Source organism: Malaya genurostris, chromosome 3, assembly GCF_030247185.1.
Source record: "Malaya genurostris strain Urasoe2022 chromosome 3, Malgen_1.1, whole genome shotgun sequence".
Lineage (NCBI taxonomy): Eukaryota > Metazoa > Arthropoda > Insecta > Diptera > Culicidae > Malaya > Malaya genurostris.
In genome coordinates, this window is record NC_080572.1 from 48,841,490 (window position 1) to 48,859,575 (window position 18,086).

An 18,086-nucleotide genomic window follows, 5' to 3' on the forward strand; every position below is an offset into this window, starting at 1 on the left:
CCAAAAATCTGAAGATTGTTTTTTTCAGGGTATATTTTTTTAGAAAGTTACATTGATTACTTACAACTTCTTCTTAGACATATTTTTTGTAGAGGCTATAGATTTCTAGTTATAATTGTTTGAAAATAATGTTACTAAAAACACATACGCCCTTTTCATAAATTAGTTTTGAGTGAAAAAAAAACTCTAGACCAGTGAAAAATACTTCATTTGCTATAACGAACACACATGCAAAGTTTCTTGTAAATCGAAGGGGGTCGTGCCAACAGTCAGCCGATTCCGCATGGAATTTCTCATTATCAAATTGCGAATTGTGGCCTTTCATATGACAGATTAAACTCCTGAATCCAGAAACTGAAAATAAAAACAATTGAATATTCATATACAATTTTGTGTAGACAAGATGTGCTAAATTATCCTTAGTAGGTAAACATTACTCCAAATTTTTCGACTATATTGAAATTTAGCGTCGATGTTACATTTTTTTGTGTGAAGAGAAACCTGGCTGACATCTCTAAGATCGTTACTCTTCACAAACATCATCTCACTTTTCTTTTTAACGCTTAACGGGGAAGAACGGATGGCTTGTTTAGATGCTAATCACGAGTGCTAACAAACCTTGGCAATGTCACCCACACATTTCCTACTCGGATAGAGCAACAGAGCGCTCGATAAAGGTGCGAGAGCTCAGAGTGGGATCGAAGTCGTAGTAAAATTCTCTCGCCACTGTAAAAAGGCATTTCGCTTCGGATAATGTCCAGTACTGTTAAAAGCATTGCTCCTCAGAGCGGGGGCGAGAGCATTTCAGAAGGAACAGAGGATCGATTCCAAAACACGATATACGGGAGAATGAGTGGTAATACTCTTGGCAAAATGCTGTCACTGCGAATCAGTTAGGATTTGCAAGTGCGTGGAAAAACAATCCGAAGGCCACGGTTTCGTAAGTGTCCCCGTGATCGTGTTGAAAGGCTTGGAATTATAAAAGAAGTTTTCTTGCTCGATTAGCGGAGCACAGTGCATCAAAATAGTGGTTTTTCAGCAGAAGCAGCAACAATCGTGCGTGGAAAGTAGTAAAGCAGGCTTTACGTCAATTTTCACCTGGACAACGATTCACTAAACGGCCTCAAAACGGAGCACATAACGAAAATGATGGATTTTAGCGGTGGGGCCTACGGTGGAGGCAAAGCAGGCGGAGCATTCGATCCCATCACCTTTGTGATGCGACCAACAGTGATCCTGAGGGCAGTCTGTTGGGTGAATATACGTTCAAATTTATTCCTGATTCCGTAATCATTTCGGATCCTGTTTTTCACTTTCCCACCTTTCCACCCGCACCAGAGAGAAAATCGATTTTCTGATAGTTCAACGTTGAGGGAGCTCTCACACGCTTCGGGCGCACATTTCGTTCGTTGTACAGAAGATACCATGCTCTCTTCCAGCTCTTTCTACTGGTCTCATTATTCTACTGAAATAGTGGGAGAAATTGACACAAATGCTCTGTTTGTAACCAGAAGTCGGATCCATCATGTAACGATCCAAAGATGTAAATGTGAATTAAGGTTTTGGTATTAATTATCACGGACACTGAAAACTGTAAACTGACACTGGCTACAAAAATCACGATTAGTTGCTAGGATAAATGTGTGCCTCGACCAAAATTGTTACTTCCACTTTCAGTCAATAGGAACAGCAGCAACTTAAAGCAACAATTTGGTACCATTTTTTGAAATTTTTATATGCAACAAACAATCCAGATTCAATAATGCTTTGTTTTAAAGATTTTTTTGCATTGCAAAATATGAATCCGATTTTTGCACTTACTGTTTTTGTCGGGGCATATCATAGAAAAGATATAGAATTACTCGGAAAACGGACTTTTGATCGGAGTCCTGGAAACCCCTTGTGTTATATGCCATTCGACTAAGCTCCACGAAAACGGAAATGTCTGTGTGTAGACAATTTCGCTCAATTTCCTAGGAGAATACTAAACCGTTTTCAGTAACCTTATGCTCGATTGAATGCTATTTCTGAATCATTGATCAAATTCTAATACTAAAAGGTTGACTCTTCTGGTTCCGAAGATATAATGGTATAAGTGACGTAACCGACAATTCGCACTTTTTCTATCCACTCAATTTTCGTGGATGTGTCTTAACAGGATTCAACCAGTTTAGGCTCATTTGAAAGCTATAATTGACCGGATAAATACATTTGTTTTGGAAGAACCGGTTAAGTTTTTGTCTGTTTTTTGCATTCAAAGTTATTTTGTCCGGTTCTTGCAGAAAAGATGTTTTAAACGTTTCTTGCATTGCAAAATCCATGTCCGGTTTTTGCTTTCAATGTTTCTATCCGATTTTTGCATTCAAAAACACTTGAACGGGGTTTCCAAACTAAGTTGCACTTATCCGATTTTTGCTTTCAGCCGTTCATATAAGAAATAGTATTGGATTCGTTTGAATGCTTCTGAGTTATTGATCAAATTTATAGCTGAACCTTCAGGTTTCAGAGATATTGCGATAAAAATTGGACTCAGATCCAGTATATTTCATTTCAAATAACTCTTCGTTGGTGTGTAGAGTACCGTTTGACTTCTCAAAACGGTGCAATTCAACAAAACGCAACGTCTCCCAATATGTGACGTAAGTGCTGAAGCATGCTTTATGTAAAAAATTAGCCCAAATTTGTTTCTGGATTTATTTTAAGAAAACAAAATTTCCAAGATAATGTGAATGACAAGAGCAAAACATTATCACTACACACAAATTTATTTTTACATCGATAGAACTGCACTGAACTTCGTGTCTGTCACTAACTTGTTCATCACTCAAAACCGATGTTCAGCAAAATTGCCAAAATGATCCTCAAATATATAAACTGCTTAATTTGCGAAGTATTACTGTTTTTGAGTGAATTTTATTGCAGACTTGTGAAATTAACTTATTTATTTTTTACTCAAAACATATTCTCATCAAAATATTTAATCTATTTACGCGGGATGAACTATGAACACTTATTATCCAAAATTTATATATGCATGTTTGTCGTTTGGTTGTCACCGATAATGTTGCAGTTTATCAGGTAGATTATGGTATCAGGCGTTATGAATATATTCACCCAAAGAAAACTGAAACTGAAAATCGGTAAAACTTTTACAGAATTTGACAAAAGAAATGACACTTTAAAGTTTACAGACCGTGTCAGTAAATGTTTCGGGTGTGTAGAGAGATTTGGTATGTGGTGGATTACAAGTTTTTTTTTTGTATCCGGGTAAACCGAAAGCTTCCATTAATTCATAGATCAAGTTCAAAGATCAAATGGCTAACACTTCCGGTTCCGGAGATATGATATGATATGATGGCACAAAGAACAGACATCCAAGTAGAGAATTCAACTTGTGTAAGTAATTTAACGATTGTTTTGAAAAGCAATCACCAAGTAACAATTCTCCTGTAGAGGCGCTACGAGCAGCCCAGAAGTTGCTTATGGGCTCTTGCGTTAGAGCTTCCATACAATGGTAATTAATGCGTACAAAGTCGTACACAACGGTGATTTTTAACGGATTGTCATTTGTATGCTTTACACAACTTTTTTGAAAAAGTTTGTACTAGCTTGGATGTCTGTTCTCTGTGATGATGGTGAAAGTTAAATTCAGATCTAGCATTTCATTAATCGCCATAAAGAAAACACTGTGCGGTGCGGAGTGGTTCAGAATTTTTACCATACTTCATGTTAATGATTCATGTTATCAATTTTTAAATATTGAGATCTCGTTTATTTTGAAGAAAGAAAAAATGTCAAATTGGTATCTCCAACCATGCAAAACAAATTCCATACCGAAACGTGTGCTTTTCTTCTAATTTGAACCAAGTGCAATCCAATGACTGGCTATCCGTTCCTCCGAAAATATTTTAACAAAATTGTTATTAATGTGATAAAAAAATCCAGAACAGCCAATCAATTGATCTAAATAAGTGTGGATAATTCAGTTCGCTTTCACATCCCATCCAAGTCAGTCGATAAAGTGTAAAGTAGTGAACAATAATGAACGATCTAGAAATGAGTGAACCAAATGAACAAAAGCTACCACAGCCAACACGAAAAAATACAACTATTGATGACTTAAACCAGTGCGAAATTCAAACTTCGATACGAGAACTTGAAGGTTTGCTTCAGGAATAAATGCATCTGAATGACAAGGGAAAAACATTATCACTAAACACCTATTTATTTTTACGGAAGTCGGAAAGTCGACAGGGTCTATATTAAAGATGTGCATTGACTTCAACATTCAATGAACATTTAATTAGCTAAAGACAATGGGCCGTATGAATAAAACGTAGCATGCTTGAATTTCGGTAGTAAATGCTACATGTGAATCACGTTCCTGTCAAAACATGCTACAAACTGTAGTATTTACTACAAGTTTTCGGTGGGTAGCTCTAGAGGTTGCTACTCGTGTGTTTGCTGATAAAGTGAAGTACAGAAATTAAAAAAGTGGCATTTTTACAGATGTAAGTACGTTTCTTGCTTTGTGCATGCTTATGTCAGCTTTTCCGGCTCTGTGTCGATACGATATGCAGTAAATGTCTAAATTCGGAAGTAGCATTAACTACATGTTCGAACTTGTTTTTTATTCATACCAAACCGCGTTACACTCTGTGGCCTTTTTTTTTGAGAAGATACTACAAACAACAGACTTTACTACATTTTATTCATACGGCCCAATAACAATGTGGACTACGTGGAGTATGAAAACATCAAGTACAATATACCAGTGCAGTGTATATGGAAGATAGTGCTATAGAAGTGCGTATGCATGATCTATCCTCAACTGTCTCCGATCCTTATATAACTATGTCCCAGTACGAAGAAATTCTTTCCATCGAAAAAAAAAGTTTCCCGGTATTCTAAATTGCGTACGTTTGTTACGTATGCGTTTGAAGGAAATTACTTGTTACCTGTGACAATCAGATGTATATATTGCCAAAAAGCTGTTCACTATGGTAAGCCATGTGATAAACTGGACAAGAGGACAACTACACCAAAGGACAACGATGCTTCTTTCACAGCAACAAAACATTCTCCTCAAAGAAACCATCAGTACGCCAGCTGCAGCTAACACCGCACCCAACGACTGGGCAAATGTAACGACAACAACAGTGATTTCGGTTCTAAAATATAAGGGAGTGACGTAACCGACAAAACGCATCAATTTTCTCTCCGCTCGATTTGGTCGGATATGGCTGAACCGATTTGAACAAACTTAGGATCGTTTGAAAGCTACTACACTGAAGTCTTTTTGTCGTGAATACGACTTACTTTACTATGGGGCGCCTTTTCAAAATTTACCCTCTGAGAGAGTGATCAGTTTTTGATCGTGAATATCTCTTGTTGTATCTAACGAATCAACATAATTTTTGCTACATGCCATCGGAAATATGATCACAATTTTATGACAAAAATTTTCAGTTGTGTGACATAATCTCAAACAATTCAATGAGCTTTCAATTTTGAAAGCTCATAGCTCAGTGATCTGTAAAAGGATTTATATAATCTATTTATTTTAATAGAATCGAGAATAGCAACATCATTGAAGTATTTCAATAGTACACTATTGAAAAACCTGTCTCATTTGACCCATGTCAACACCAGCCAATCAGAACGCTTTCTGAGGAAGAGAACAAAATATCTGCTGCTGTACAACAAATCGTTCGAGAAAAATGTTCCGAACAGTACTTAATATCGTAGTGAGTTCCACAATTTGATCCTTCTGAAAGGCAGGAATGAATCCCGTGCAGCATCTTGATAGTTTCTTTCAATGAAATGCGAATCCAAAATGAAATAATCGACATTAAAATTCTATATGCTGCTATTTTTAATGGCCGTTAGGACCGCCCATTCGTGAAAAAGTTACAAACGAAATCACGTAAAATGAAACCTCTTAACAAAAATTGGATCAGTTTAGATTCTATCGCCACTGCGAGAGATGTATTATGTGTCGTTTGCAAATCTAGTTTCGCTTCCGAAAAGAACGATTACGTCACAGCTGCTAGTCTTTTGCATAGGTGAAAAAACAACGGAAAGAGGACAACGGTGGGGAGCATCACACAAAATCAGCCGTTCTAATGGCTCTAAATGTTTCCTAAAGAACTATAAGGATTTTTTCTTCGCAAATCTAAGGTAAAAACCTCAGTTTAGTGCAAATCTAGAACTGTTTCGTTAGATTTGTGCGCTTTTCGCTGTGTGAGATTCACAGTAATCGAGATCAAGTGAAGCCTTCTTTGTTTTCGCGAAAAATGCAAAAAAGGGAATGCTGGAATAACTCTGAAATTTCGCATAAAAAACCACATAACTCTGAAATTTTACATAAAAAGTCGCATAAAAACCGCATAAAAAGACTGCATAAAAAAAGACCTTAGTGTATTGGGTTGTGGGTCAATTTCGAAAATAAAATGGCTGTCACTGTCGATTTCGAAGATACAATGGTATAAGTGACGTAGCCAACAAAACGTGTTTTTATCAGCACTTTTTCTTCCAGAAAAAAAAACCAATGATCAAGTTCAAATGTATTATTGCTGATACTCTTGATTTAGGTAGTGTTGTTGAATATGCGTGACGTAAGCGCTAAGTCACGCTTCTCCGAACTAACCAAAACCAATCTGGATGAATCTGCGGTAAAAATCAGCCCATTTTCGTGTCAGAAATTATGCAATAAAACAAAATGAAAACCATGAGACTGAATGACAAGATAAGGGGGGGGGGGGGGGTGGGGGCATATTACCACTCTACTATGTGTATAAGGAAGTCATTCGCCTCTTCGGACCAGAAAAATTTTCTGACACTATGTGCGGGGTTGGGGATCGAACCCAGGCGAACTGCGTGAAAGGCATCGACTCACCCATCACGCTATCCCCAGAGGTTTTTCTTACTATCGAAGTACAGATTTCAGTTGGCAGCTCTGGATGAAAAACCTTCCGGGAGAATCATTTAAGAGTTTCATAAGCTTATACTGGGGAAAAGCACTTAGAGTTTCATAACCACTTCGCACTGATCAATCAAGTATAGATCTATTCAATTAAATGCAAACGAGAGAAGAATCATTTCAGATAAAAAATATTTGACAATGAAAATTTATTTTGTTAAGGAATCATAGCGCGTCAAGAACTATGATTTACAGGTTTACGTCAAGAATAAACTCGTGATGAATAAAGTTCATGTTTGACTGCTTTTAGTGGTTATGCAATGTTCGAGTAAAATCTTATGGATTACTACGAAAAGGAAAACTTTAAGCCTTTCTTGAAAACTGACTTTTGATCGGAACTTCGGAAACTCCTAGTGTTATATAGCATTCGACTCAGCTTGACGAGATCGGAAAATGTCTATGTGTGCGAATGCAGCTTCCAAAATTTCGTTGCTAAATTGTTGATGCAGCTTTCAAAACGCTATTCGGAATTCTCGAATCAATTTGAACAACTCCGAATGAGTTTATGTCCATTTGATGAATTAATTACAAGATAAAGGCATTATCACATCATTAAGAGGATTAGGAAGAGTTTTTTTTCCCATTCAACTCATTGTCTTTATCTGATTAAACTTAACTTATAATCAATAAGTTGAAACAATTCGCATGTGACAAGTGCCACATTCCTTTCAGTTCATGTGATGTGGAAAATCGACAACGCCTGACTGAATGTGAGGTTACGTCATCTTATCGACATCGACAGATGGGTGGTAGGTGAAACGGTGAACAAGAGAGAACAGAAAAGAAGGATAGCAGCCACAAACACCAACAGATGTAAGAAAGTGGACACGGGAAATTGCTGTTTCGATGCAAATGTGCTCGCTTGGGTTATTATGCGAATAACGTATGATATGAAGATGAAGGCCTGTGTGAAACTAACGTACGAGGATACAAATGGTGGCCGAACGATGAAGACGAAATATTTGCTATACTTGATAGCAATTAATAAAACGATGCCTCAAATCATACATTCTAAAGAGGAATATTTTTTAGGGCCTGTGTATGAAATGTTCTTTGCGGACGTTGCTACCGAAATAAATATAACCCGACGAATGAAATTTATATCGCTGAAATTGATAGAGAGCAAATCAATCTTTTAATTGCTAGTGGTGATGAAACACCTTTGTCATAAACTCTTGGTAGGATGAACGCGAAAAATCAATCGCGGAAATAGATCAAGTTCCTAGACTAACAAGTCCAGCAAGCTAGCATAAATAAGCGAAAAAAAATCTTAGTCGGCCAACTATCGATAATAATAATCATTACTGTCGTCATGTTTAATGACGCAAAAAGACTAACTAACTAACTAACTAGAACTTGTACCGTTGGGTGATTGGGAGCATATTTATGCAGAACAGCGCATACAAGAATATTGGCAGAAATGTTTTCTCGAGTTCGGCTTGCGAAAGGATAAGTGCCAACTTGTGGATCTTGCTTGTGTACTCGTATATGTGACGGCTTTCTCACTTGAATCAAGGTTCCACTAGCTAGGAGTATATTCTGGTGGAAGGGTGTTGAGTTAGAGATTCTCACATAGCTATAGTGTATCAACGAAATAGGAATTCCCCAGCTCCTAGGAACATTTCTAATCCATCCATGGGGTGAATTTATTGACATATTATCATTTCTTTTCCACATGTGATCCCCTTTTCATTTAGCACTGGACTTGTCACTGGTAGATATGGAAATAATAAAGCTCTTAAAAATTTTTCATGCCGAATGGAAACTACTAGCTTTTCGCGATTATCGTTTTTGGCTGCATATCGTCTGAAGGCTGGCGGGAAGAAAATGGTAAGGAATATTGCATAATCAATCGCGACACCAATGCTTGTAACTATGCCGTCGGAATCGGTGTGATCGCTTTCTTGGCCTCCATGGGATTCATTGCGGGCGAGTATCTATTCGAGCAGATGTCATCGGTTAAAACACGGAAACATTACGTCCTAGGCGATCTTGGATTCTCTGGTAAATTGCTTGAACTGTAATTGTGTTGATAGTTGAAATTGTACTTTTACATGTGTTTTTCATTGTAGCATTATGGACCTTCTTGTACTTTATCGGATTCTGTTACTTGACCAACGCGTGGGGCAAAGCGGAAGACCCGCCAAATGGTGAGGGAGTGAACAATGTCCAGGCTTCCATCGTATTCTCGTTCTTCTCGATCTTCACTTGGGCCGGCTGTGCATACTTCGCGTATCTGCGCTTCAAAGCCGGCGTGGATCCATCATTCTCGTCCACGTACGAGTCGGATCCGAATGCCACAACGCAGTACTCGGCCTATCCAGTAGGCGGAGCTGACAGCGAACAATTCCAGTCGGCACCGTTCGGTGGTCAGCAACAGCAGCAGCAGCCAGCTGGTGAGTGAACAATTCTGTATAAAATGTTCAAAACGACGTATGTAACAATGAGAGATTCTCTTTGTTTACTTTCTCTTTCGATTATTGCGAAATATTCCTGCTTTTTTCGGTAATTTCTCCAGAGCAGATTAAAAGATGATAGCTTTAGTTATTATTATCGGTAAACGATTGGAGAGAAGGATTGCTAAGAGTGCCGTAATAATCAAAAGAGAAAGTAAACAAAGAGAATCTCTCATTGTTACATACGTCGTTTTGAACATTTTATACAGAATTGTGATTATCAATTTGGTTGGGTTTTGTGTGTAATGTAAATAACTTACGTAATCGGAGTCAATACTATGCAGAGCGAAAATACTGTTCTTAAGTAGTATATCGAATCATCATCAGCAGTTTGGAATTTAATTGTTGAACCAGTGTACTGTCCACGACACTTAGTCGAGCACCCTATATATACACTGAGAAAAAAGTTGAATGCGTTTTCAAGAATTAAAAACCTATTCTCAATCCTAGAAATGTGATAATGCCATTGACACAGTCTTATTAAAAGAATTTTTGCCTTGTTTTTTAGGGATATTTTATGACGAATTTGGGCTCATTTTTGATACAAATTCAATCTGATTGATTCGGATAGTTTACAAGTTTTGCTTCAAACCAAATGTATCAGCATAACACATTTGAACTTGACAATTGATTACTTTCGGAAATAATCGTGCGGATGGAAAAAAATATCTAGGTTACGTAGTTTATACGATTATATCTCTGGAGCCAAAAGAAACAACAATTTGATCATCGAACGCGATCCACTACCCAATATTATTATCTAACGAGCCTAAAATGGTAGGAATCGGATCATCCATATCCGAGAAATTTGAGCCTAAGCTTGTTGAAATTGCACATATGCATTTTCTGATCTCGTCGACCTGAGTCAAATGGTATACAACACTAGGAGACTCTGGAGTTCTGATCAAAAATCGGGTTTTTCAGCAATTCTATTACTTTTCTATAGAGAAATGCAAAAATTTGAGAAAAGATTTCATCCGAATACGACTTCCAAACCAGAAATCACTTCAATTTCTTAGGAATGGCCAGACCAATCTGTGCAAACTCAAATTCAAATGAAAATTATTATATTTCCATTATTTGATTTAGTATTTTATCTAGTTCTGGCTTCCTGCCTGGAAATACAGGGTAGTGTGTATGGAATTGTAACCTGTTATATAAAACGATAATGCAAAAAACGTATAACTTATACATTTGATTAGAAAATGTTTCAATTTATAGGTTATGCTAGTTGCTGACCTCATGAACCGATTTTAGCTATACCAGTTCCCAGCTCCCGGTTCCGGAAGTACCGGGAATAAGGGTCAAAAGCTCTAAACGAAGCTCAGAGATGATATGAACGATTTCACAAACTTAGGTTCAAATGGAATGTCCTAATGACTATTTAGAAATCAGCGGATTCCACGAGAGATTGTTAGCATTTAAAATCCCATTAAGCAAAAATATATCGATATCTTGTGCGTTTTTGGAAATTTCATTTGATTTATTTGCTCATCAATTCATTGCTATTGTAAACATGTCGCATTTCAAAAATGGGATGACATGACGGATATACCTATCGTTTTTTGACTAACAGGTATATTAGAAAAAATGTTGACCAGACGTGGCAGCCGGACGGTTTTGCTAAATTTTAGGTACTTTTGTACATCTAAATTTTTACCAACTCTGCAAACTTAAGGTTTTTTGTGTTTATAAAGTCCGAAAGTTTTTAAACATTCTATACTGTTTTCGTATCAACTTACTGTATAAAATTCGACTATTGCTTTTAAATTTTTCATACATTGCTAGTGTAGTGTTTTTTAAAGCGATCTGCTGTGTTTCGGTAATTAATCCCACAGCTGCTTGTTGCTTTCAATCAGCTACCGTCGTACATCTATCTAAACAATAAGTGAACCCGATGTAACGCGATAACGATCAGGTCTGAGAATAACAGTGACAAATGCAGCCAGGCTATATCCGGCATCGATTCAGTTTCATGACCTGTTCTAACGTTTCCCGAGCCCTCGTGAGCTATTTTACTTCGCATCGCAAAAATCTGTACTGGATGTGTGATAATTGTGTCACTCACTGAGGCGATCAACAACTTGCAAATCGAAATAAAGCAATTGTCGAATCACATTCCACGTACTATCACACCGAGAACTAGAATTTTTGGCCCATTGATCCTTGCCGTGCAGCCAAACGACCTCGTGGACTGGACTTGACACAGAAGCCATCAGAATGCAGAATGTCGGGATCGAAACAATCTGGGGAGAATGTTGTTTATGTTCATGTTTGCGAAAGATCGGTGAGTAAATCCTGGCTTTATTTGTCTCGCATAAGATCTGATGTGACTTATAACGATATATCTGAAATGGTTGGTGCAAATCTTGAATTGTCATATGACCCCGTGGTGGTTGAGTTGTTGGCTATTTCATATTTATATTGATTTAAGCTGCTCACAGCAACAATTGCTGGAAGAATATATCATCTTACACTCATATATCATTCGAATCAGTTCGTCGAGATAGATGGTTCTTAGATTTCATTTGAATCTTAGATCGGTTCAGCCATCTATGAGAAAAATGAGTTACACTATTATAATATCGTTTGACATATCATCCTGTAGCTCAGGAACCAGAATCTGAGTGCTTAGAAAATGGTTGAGTCATCTCTGAGAAAATTGAGTGAAATCATTTTCCACACATGCATTTGCTGATCTCGACGAACTGATTCGAAAGGTATATTGGTGTTATGTTCTTCCAGCATTCATTACTGTCAGTAGTTTAAATCAGTATAATTATGCAATTGTTTTCAACTCGAAAATGCTGCCATCTTTGCTATCATCTAATTTACATATGTCATATTCGAACGATTATGTTGCCTAAAACGAACCGTGCTAAAATCTGTCCGAGGCAAAATGACATAGAAAAGGATGCTGTACACAGTCTTTTTGGCACTTAGAAACAATTGTATGTAACAGTATAAAAAATCGTGTTTCACGTTGCTCATAAGTATTGCTTTGTCATACAGCGCTTAAAACTTCTACTACTAGAATAAGGTAAAAAGTCGCTTACACAAAAATATCGATATCTCCGTTAAAAATGGACGGATTTCAACAATCTATGGCTTGATGGATAGATATTACCGTGCGGAATCCAAGTCTAAAAACAAATTCTGTTTTCAAGGTCAATTGTGACAGATATAGTCAACAAAACTGAAAATTTTGACATACAACTTCGTATAACTCAAAAAGTAAACATCCGATCTCAAAACCATTCAATAGCGTTTAGGATGACGGGGAGACCTTCCATTTGCGACTAGTTCGATCGAAATCGGTCCAGAAATCTATGAGATCTCGACCTCTTAGTTGACAACTCACATACAAACACACACTCAGACATTTGCTCAGTTCGTCGAGCTGAATCGATTGGTATATAACACTCGGCCCTCCTGGCCTCGGAAAATTTTTCTACAGTTTGAGTGAATTCTATATCCATTTTTTATATTTATAAAAAAGGTAAAAAGATGAATTTACATTTTTCTTCTTGCAGGTGACTTCAATGCTCCCACCTACTAGACAACCACCAAAAATCTTACCCTAGACCGTTGACCTCTAACGGCAAACCATTATTATATAGCAGAGAGATCCAGAAGATCGGTAATCAGTGCAATGATGTCGAAAGAAGAAGCTTTGGTAGACATTCGTCGCGGATCAGCTATTTTTATAAGTGGTAATCCCAAGCTGCTTTGCAGCTCCAAACGGCAATTACTATATTAGAACGAAAAAAAACCGCAAATCGTATTAATCAGATTTCCAATGCATTGTGCAGAAACATTTTAAAATTGTCACATGTGGAGTAATACATAGCAACTGAAAACAAATATTTTCGCTCAGAATAATAGAAAGTGTAACTCAAACAAAAAGCTTTACACCAACATACACTGTTACATCCTACATCAACACACAATCTGGTCGAAGCATTGACGTGAAAAAAAAACTGGCAAAAAAACAAATAAATTATTCAAACAAAGACATTTAGAAAGTATTGTTAGTTTACAATAACAACTAAAAACTAATCCTTAAGTAAACATAAAACCAGACAACAAAGTATATCCTATCGTACTCAAAGTATGATTTATCACGATTAAAAATAATGATAATAAATATTATGAATAAACTAGGTAAGAAGCCAACAGAGAAGACAAATACATGAAATCACTAGATCGATGAGCTGCGGCAGTACGCTCGCATCGGTTTTTATTTTCTAGTGATGCGTTTGTTAGTGATTAAAAGGCTATTCGGATGTTGAGCATTCTAAAAATCGGCAAAACATGTTGTTGATTGAACAAATTGGAAATCGGAAGTGTAGTCGTAGTAGCAGCAGTAGTCGTACAACAGCGAACATAGTGCTGGCTATAACGTGTAATCTGTTGAATGTTTTGGACCTGATGACCAGGAAAAAAAAAGATTGCAATGGAATCAAACTAGCAAGTTCTACTGACAAAAAAATCAATAGATACGTATAGTTGTTTCAGTCATTAACATATATGTACAACATTGTAAAGGAACAGAAGTCACGGTCACCTGAATTACTGGTCAAAATAGCAATTTCAATACGTACATGATTTTCTCAGACCAGATCTGTTTAGCGAATCTATTTTAAATTATTCCATAGTCACAGTATGCCCTAGCATAATTTTGGTTTTTGTGAATGAGTCCCAAAACTGTGGAGATAGTCATTCAAGAATTATTCAACAGCGATTGTCGTATAGAATTCATGTCAAGCTGGCTGTTCTTCAAAACTTTTTTTTTCTGGAAAGTGAAATCTCGGTAAAATTAGCGTTAGAAAAAACAAATGGAGAAAAGTGTAAACAAGTGTTGCTTTCAACATCTAGAACAGCATCTAATGTGGACACAGTAGGTGTTGCAATGATATTGGAAAAGTTTGGCTTTCTGTTACCGATGTTTCCTCTAGATATCGTTCAGAGTCATTTATTTTTGAGAATACCTAATAGATATTGATAAAATCAAAAAGCAAATAGTATTAAAAATTCAATGCATTTTTTGTCAACAGTAAATGGATTAACGATAAGTGCTAGTAGCTAACGGAACCAAAACAAAGAAAAAGTGCAACAAAACCAAATCACGATCTTATTTACCGAAAAAGAAAACACTGCTCGATTTTTGGACTCGCACGAACAGAAAGAAAATGTCTTAAAATATGTAAATGATAAAAATAAATTGCTGGAGTAAAAAGAAATGTTATCAATATACATTGTGCATTATTTATAGTGACTTCAGAGTTTAATATTTAAATAAACGAGCAAAGGTAGCATGAAAAGAAACAAAATTCTAAGAACTGTGTTTACTTATGACTAGTTTTATGCTAGCATCCTAAACACTACAACATTGCGAATAGCTTTCGAAATTTGTGTTGTAGCAGTTCTATTCCTTTGCAAAATAACTTTTTTGTTATTTGTCAGTCCCTATGTGACTAGGAAGTATACACTCAGAATGAAAACTGCATGCTCTGTAGTAATTCCTTTGGAGCAAAAGTCGTTCGGTGATTTGTTTGGGTCTACTTAAAAAAAATCAAATAAATTCCAATTATAAGTTATGCATACCCATAAAACGTATCTTAAATCATTCAATCGTAGAAATCAATGTGATTATGTGCAGATTTAATCCAACATGACACGGTTAAACTTAAGAAATAGCCCATCTGAATTGTTGAGCCAATTGATTGAACAAAACCAATGGCAATGAGGCATCATCAAATGCGTTGCATTAGTCAAGCAGTACAAGCAACTACTAATAGCGGATCAAAATGAGAATGATTATTATTACTATGTACACAACAATATATGATTAATCGTGGAAAGGAAATAAAATCCTGTATAACAATCCAAATAATGGGCGATCGTCATTGTGTAATTAATTGATTAGCTTGTTTATAAGTTTTATATAGTTACTTTTACTTAAATATAATATATATATATATATATTTAGAAAACGTGGTCATCGCAACCGTTCGTGGTAAATAAAAGCGTATTTGAGGCCGAAACATGGTGCAGTGTCACGGATAAACGGAAAACCAAAACCAAAAGAATTATGTTAATAAAAATAATTTAGGAAAAATGTGGATTTATTTATGTTTCTAGAGAGAAATTATTCCGATATCATATCGTTTGTTTTCGTTTATGTTTTTCCGCTTCTTGTTAAATTCACTTTTTATTCATTTTTGAACTTTTGTGAAATCAAGAAACTTTTAATCTGTGGTGGAACTTAAAGTTTCGGAATATACACATACTTACAAAAAATCGGTCTTTAAGTGTTCGAGTACCCGTTTGCAGAGAAGCCATCCAAATGAACTTCCTCTTAGTTAAGTTATATTTGTGGATGTTTTTTTTTTGCAACAAACCACCAACCGATTCCGGCTATTCTAGTTCCCGGTCTGCGGTCCCGGAAGCACCGGAAATAGTGGTCATATATTCAAAAAAGGATCTCATCCACTTTTCTCAGCGATGGTTTGAACGATTTCCAAAAACTTAGATTCAAGTGAAAGGTCTCATGGTCCCATACGGAATTCCAGAATTTCATCTGGATCCGACTTCTGGTTTAGGCGTTATAGGGTAAAGAGTGTAAAATATTGTACACCGTCAGTTAAACTGGCGAAATAAAAACCGTAAAAATGTTTTAAACTGAACTCAAAACCGTTATTCCAATCTTACGGTCAAATGAAACGTCTTATGGTCCTCGGTCCGCGGTTTATCTATTCATCCATTGCTTCATCGTCGGCGTTGTGTGTGATTTCCATTTTCTTTTCGTTTTCCTTGTTGATCGTAGTCTTGGGCTCATTGAGAGTTGCTGTAGATGCGCCTTGTTGTACATTGGTTGCAGTTGCTGGGGTTGCTTGGGGTTGGTGTGAAGGAAGCACCGTTGTCCTTTGGTGTGGTTGTCTCCTTGTCCAGTTTATCACATGGCTTACCGTAGTGAACAGCTTTTTGGCAATATTGACATGTGGCCATCTGATTGTCATAGGTAACAAGTATTTCGCAAGATTCTTGTATCCTGACCGAAAATCACATAAGAATGTATAGGCCTCTTCGAGCGCATGCGTAACAAACGTACGCCATTTAGAATACCGGGGAAAACGTTCTTCCACTTTTCTTTTTCGATAGAGAGAATCTCTCCGTATTGGGACATAGTTTTGCGAATATAAGAATCGGTGACGCTTGAGGGAAGATCATGCACACGCACTTCAATAGCACTATCTTCCATATATACTGGAATGTTGTACTTAATGTTTTCGTGCTCCACATAGTGCACATTGTTATTGTCTTTTGCGAATTGAATTGCATCCAACTCTTTATAGAACTGGATGTAAACAATATTATTTGTCTTATTGCATTGAAGTAAATGCACACGTTTAATGTCAAGATGCATTTGCTCCTTAAGCAAACCTTCAAGTTCTCGTATCGAAGGTCGAATTTTTGCACTGCCTGTTGTCAACAACAATTGTATTCTTTCGTTTCGGCGGTAGCTTTTGTTCGTTTGGTTCACTCATTTCGAGGTCGTTCTATTGTTCAATACACAATACTGTACTTGGATTCTTCCGTCCGAACGTAAACGGTTTTGTTATATCGACTGATTTGGATGAGATGTTAAAGCAAACTGTACGATGACAAAATTGAATAAAATCTTCAAAATTTGAATACAAACTAGTAGAGTTTGTACAAGCAAAGCACTGTTTCATTCTGTATGTTATACTAGTTAATGCACAAACAATCCCTTTCTTTCAAAAATCGAGGAGAAAATTTTTGAATAGAATAGCACAATATTATATATGAGGAAGGCATCATTACACCACTTGGTGGATTAAAACAGGTTTTTTATTAGGTAATAAACATTGCTTACACTCTCATTGATCATGACTCAAAATTTAGTGACACATCACTCAAATTCAAAAAAAGTGCACGTACTCTAAACTTGAGTTACCACCTATCTACTCATTTTTGCGTTAAGGTACTAAATTGTCAAAACTTGAGTAATTTTTACTCAAAAAAAGAAAAAAATCATTTTGTTCAAAAATTTGAGTAAGTTCAACTCAAAATTTGAGTTCCTTGCTCTCAATTTTCATATACAAAGTTATTCTTCTTGCTTTTGAATGGGCTAAGTAGTGTATCAAAACCGTTTCCTGTATAACGGTTTGGAGTACAAATTGAATTGTTTTATTTATTTATTTTTTTTTTTATTTATTTTTCTCTAATTCATCCGACAATAAAAGGTCTTAATGAATATAATGTAGTCAAGTTATAAAATAGTAGAACGTAACACTTTCTGCGCAAATTTATGTGTAGGTTCGCCGAAATCGAAGAGATGTTCAACAGTCCCAAATGTTCTGATGCATGCTGTTATCGGTTCATAGAATCCAAACGTCGTTCGGTGAAATCTCGGTTGAAGTAAACCAGTAGAACGTAGCGATCGTTGTGAAGCACGGAAATCAAGACTCGATAAAAGCTTCGAAGAGTCAATATCGCCGTTTACTATTTTCGCAACAATAATTGCTTGCTGAATTTTTCTGCGCCGTTCCAGTGTGTCCAAACCAATCAGACGGCAGCGATCGGGATACGGTGGAAGATCTAGCGGATTTTGCCAGGGTAGA

General features: G+C 36.5%; 1 protein-coding gene across 1 annotated transcript; it reads left to right on the forward strand.

Moving 5' to 3' along the window:
* Positions 1-869: 869 nt before the first annotated feature.
* On the forward strand, positions 870-15,559 carry LOC131434979 (synaptogyrin). Its single transcript, XM_058602365.1, has 4 exons — positions 870-1,254; positions 8,755-8,986; positions 9,055-9,378; positions 12,972-15,559. The coding sequence occupies exons 1-4, from the start codon at positions 1,147-1,149 to the stop codon at positions 12,995-12,997; spliced, it is 690 nt and encodes a 229-aa protein (XP_058458348.1). The 5' UTR covers positions 870-1,146; the 3' UTR covers positions 12,998-15,559.
* The last annotated feature ends 2,527 nt before the right edge of the window (positions 15,560-18,086 follow it).

Excerpts from the sequence above, each read along its gene's own strand:
- LOC131434979 (XM_058602365.1), top strand. The coding sequence starts at position 1,147 with ATGATGGATTTTAGCGGTGGGGCCTACGGTGGAGGCAAAGCAGGCGGA. Across the intron at positions 1,255-8,754 it reads TCCTGAGGGCAGTCTGTTGG|CTTTTCGCGATTATCGTTTT; the intron begins GTGAATATACGT and ends GGAAACTACTAG. Across the intron at positions 9,379-12,971 it reads ACAGCAGCAGCAGCCAGCTG|GTGACTTCAATGCTCCCACC; the intron begins GTGAGTGAACAA and ends TTCTTCTTGCAG.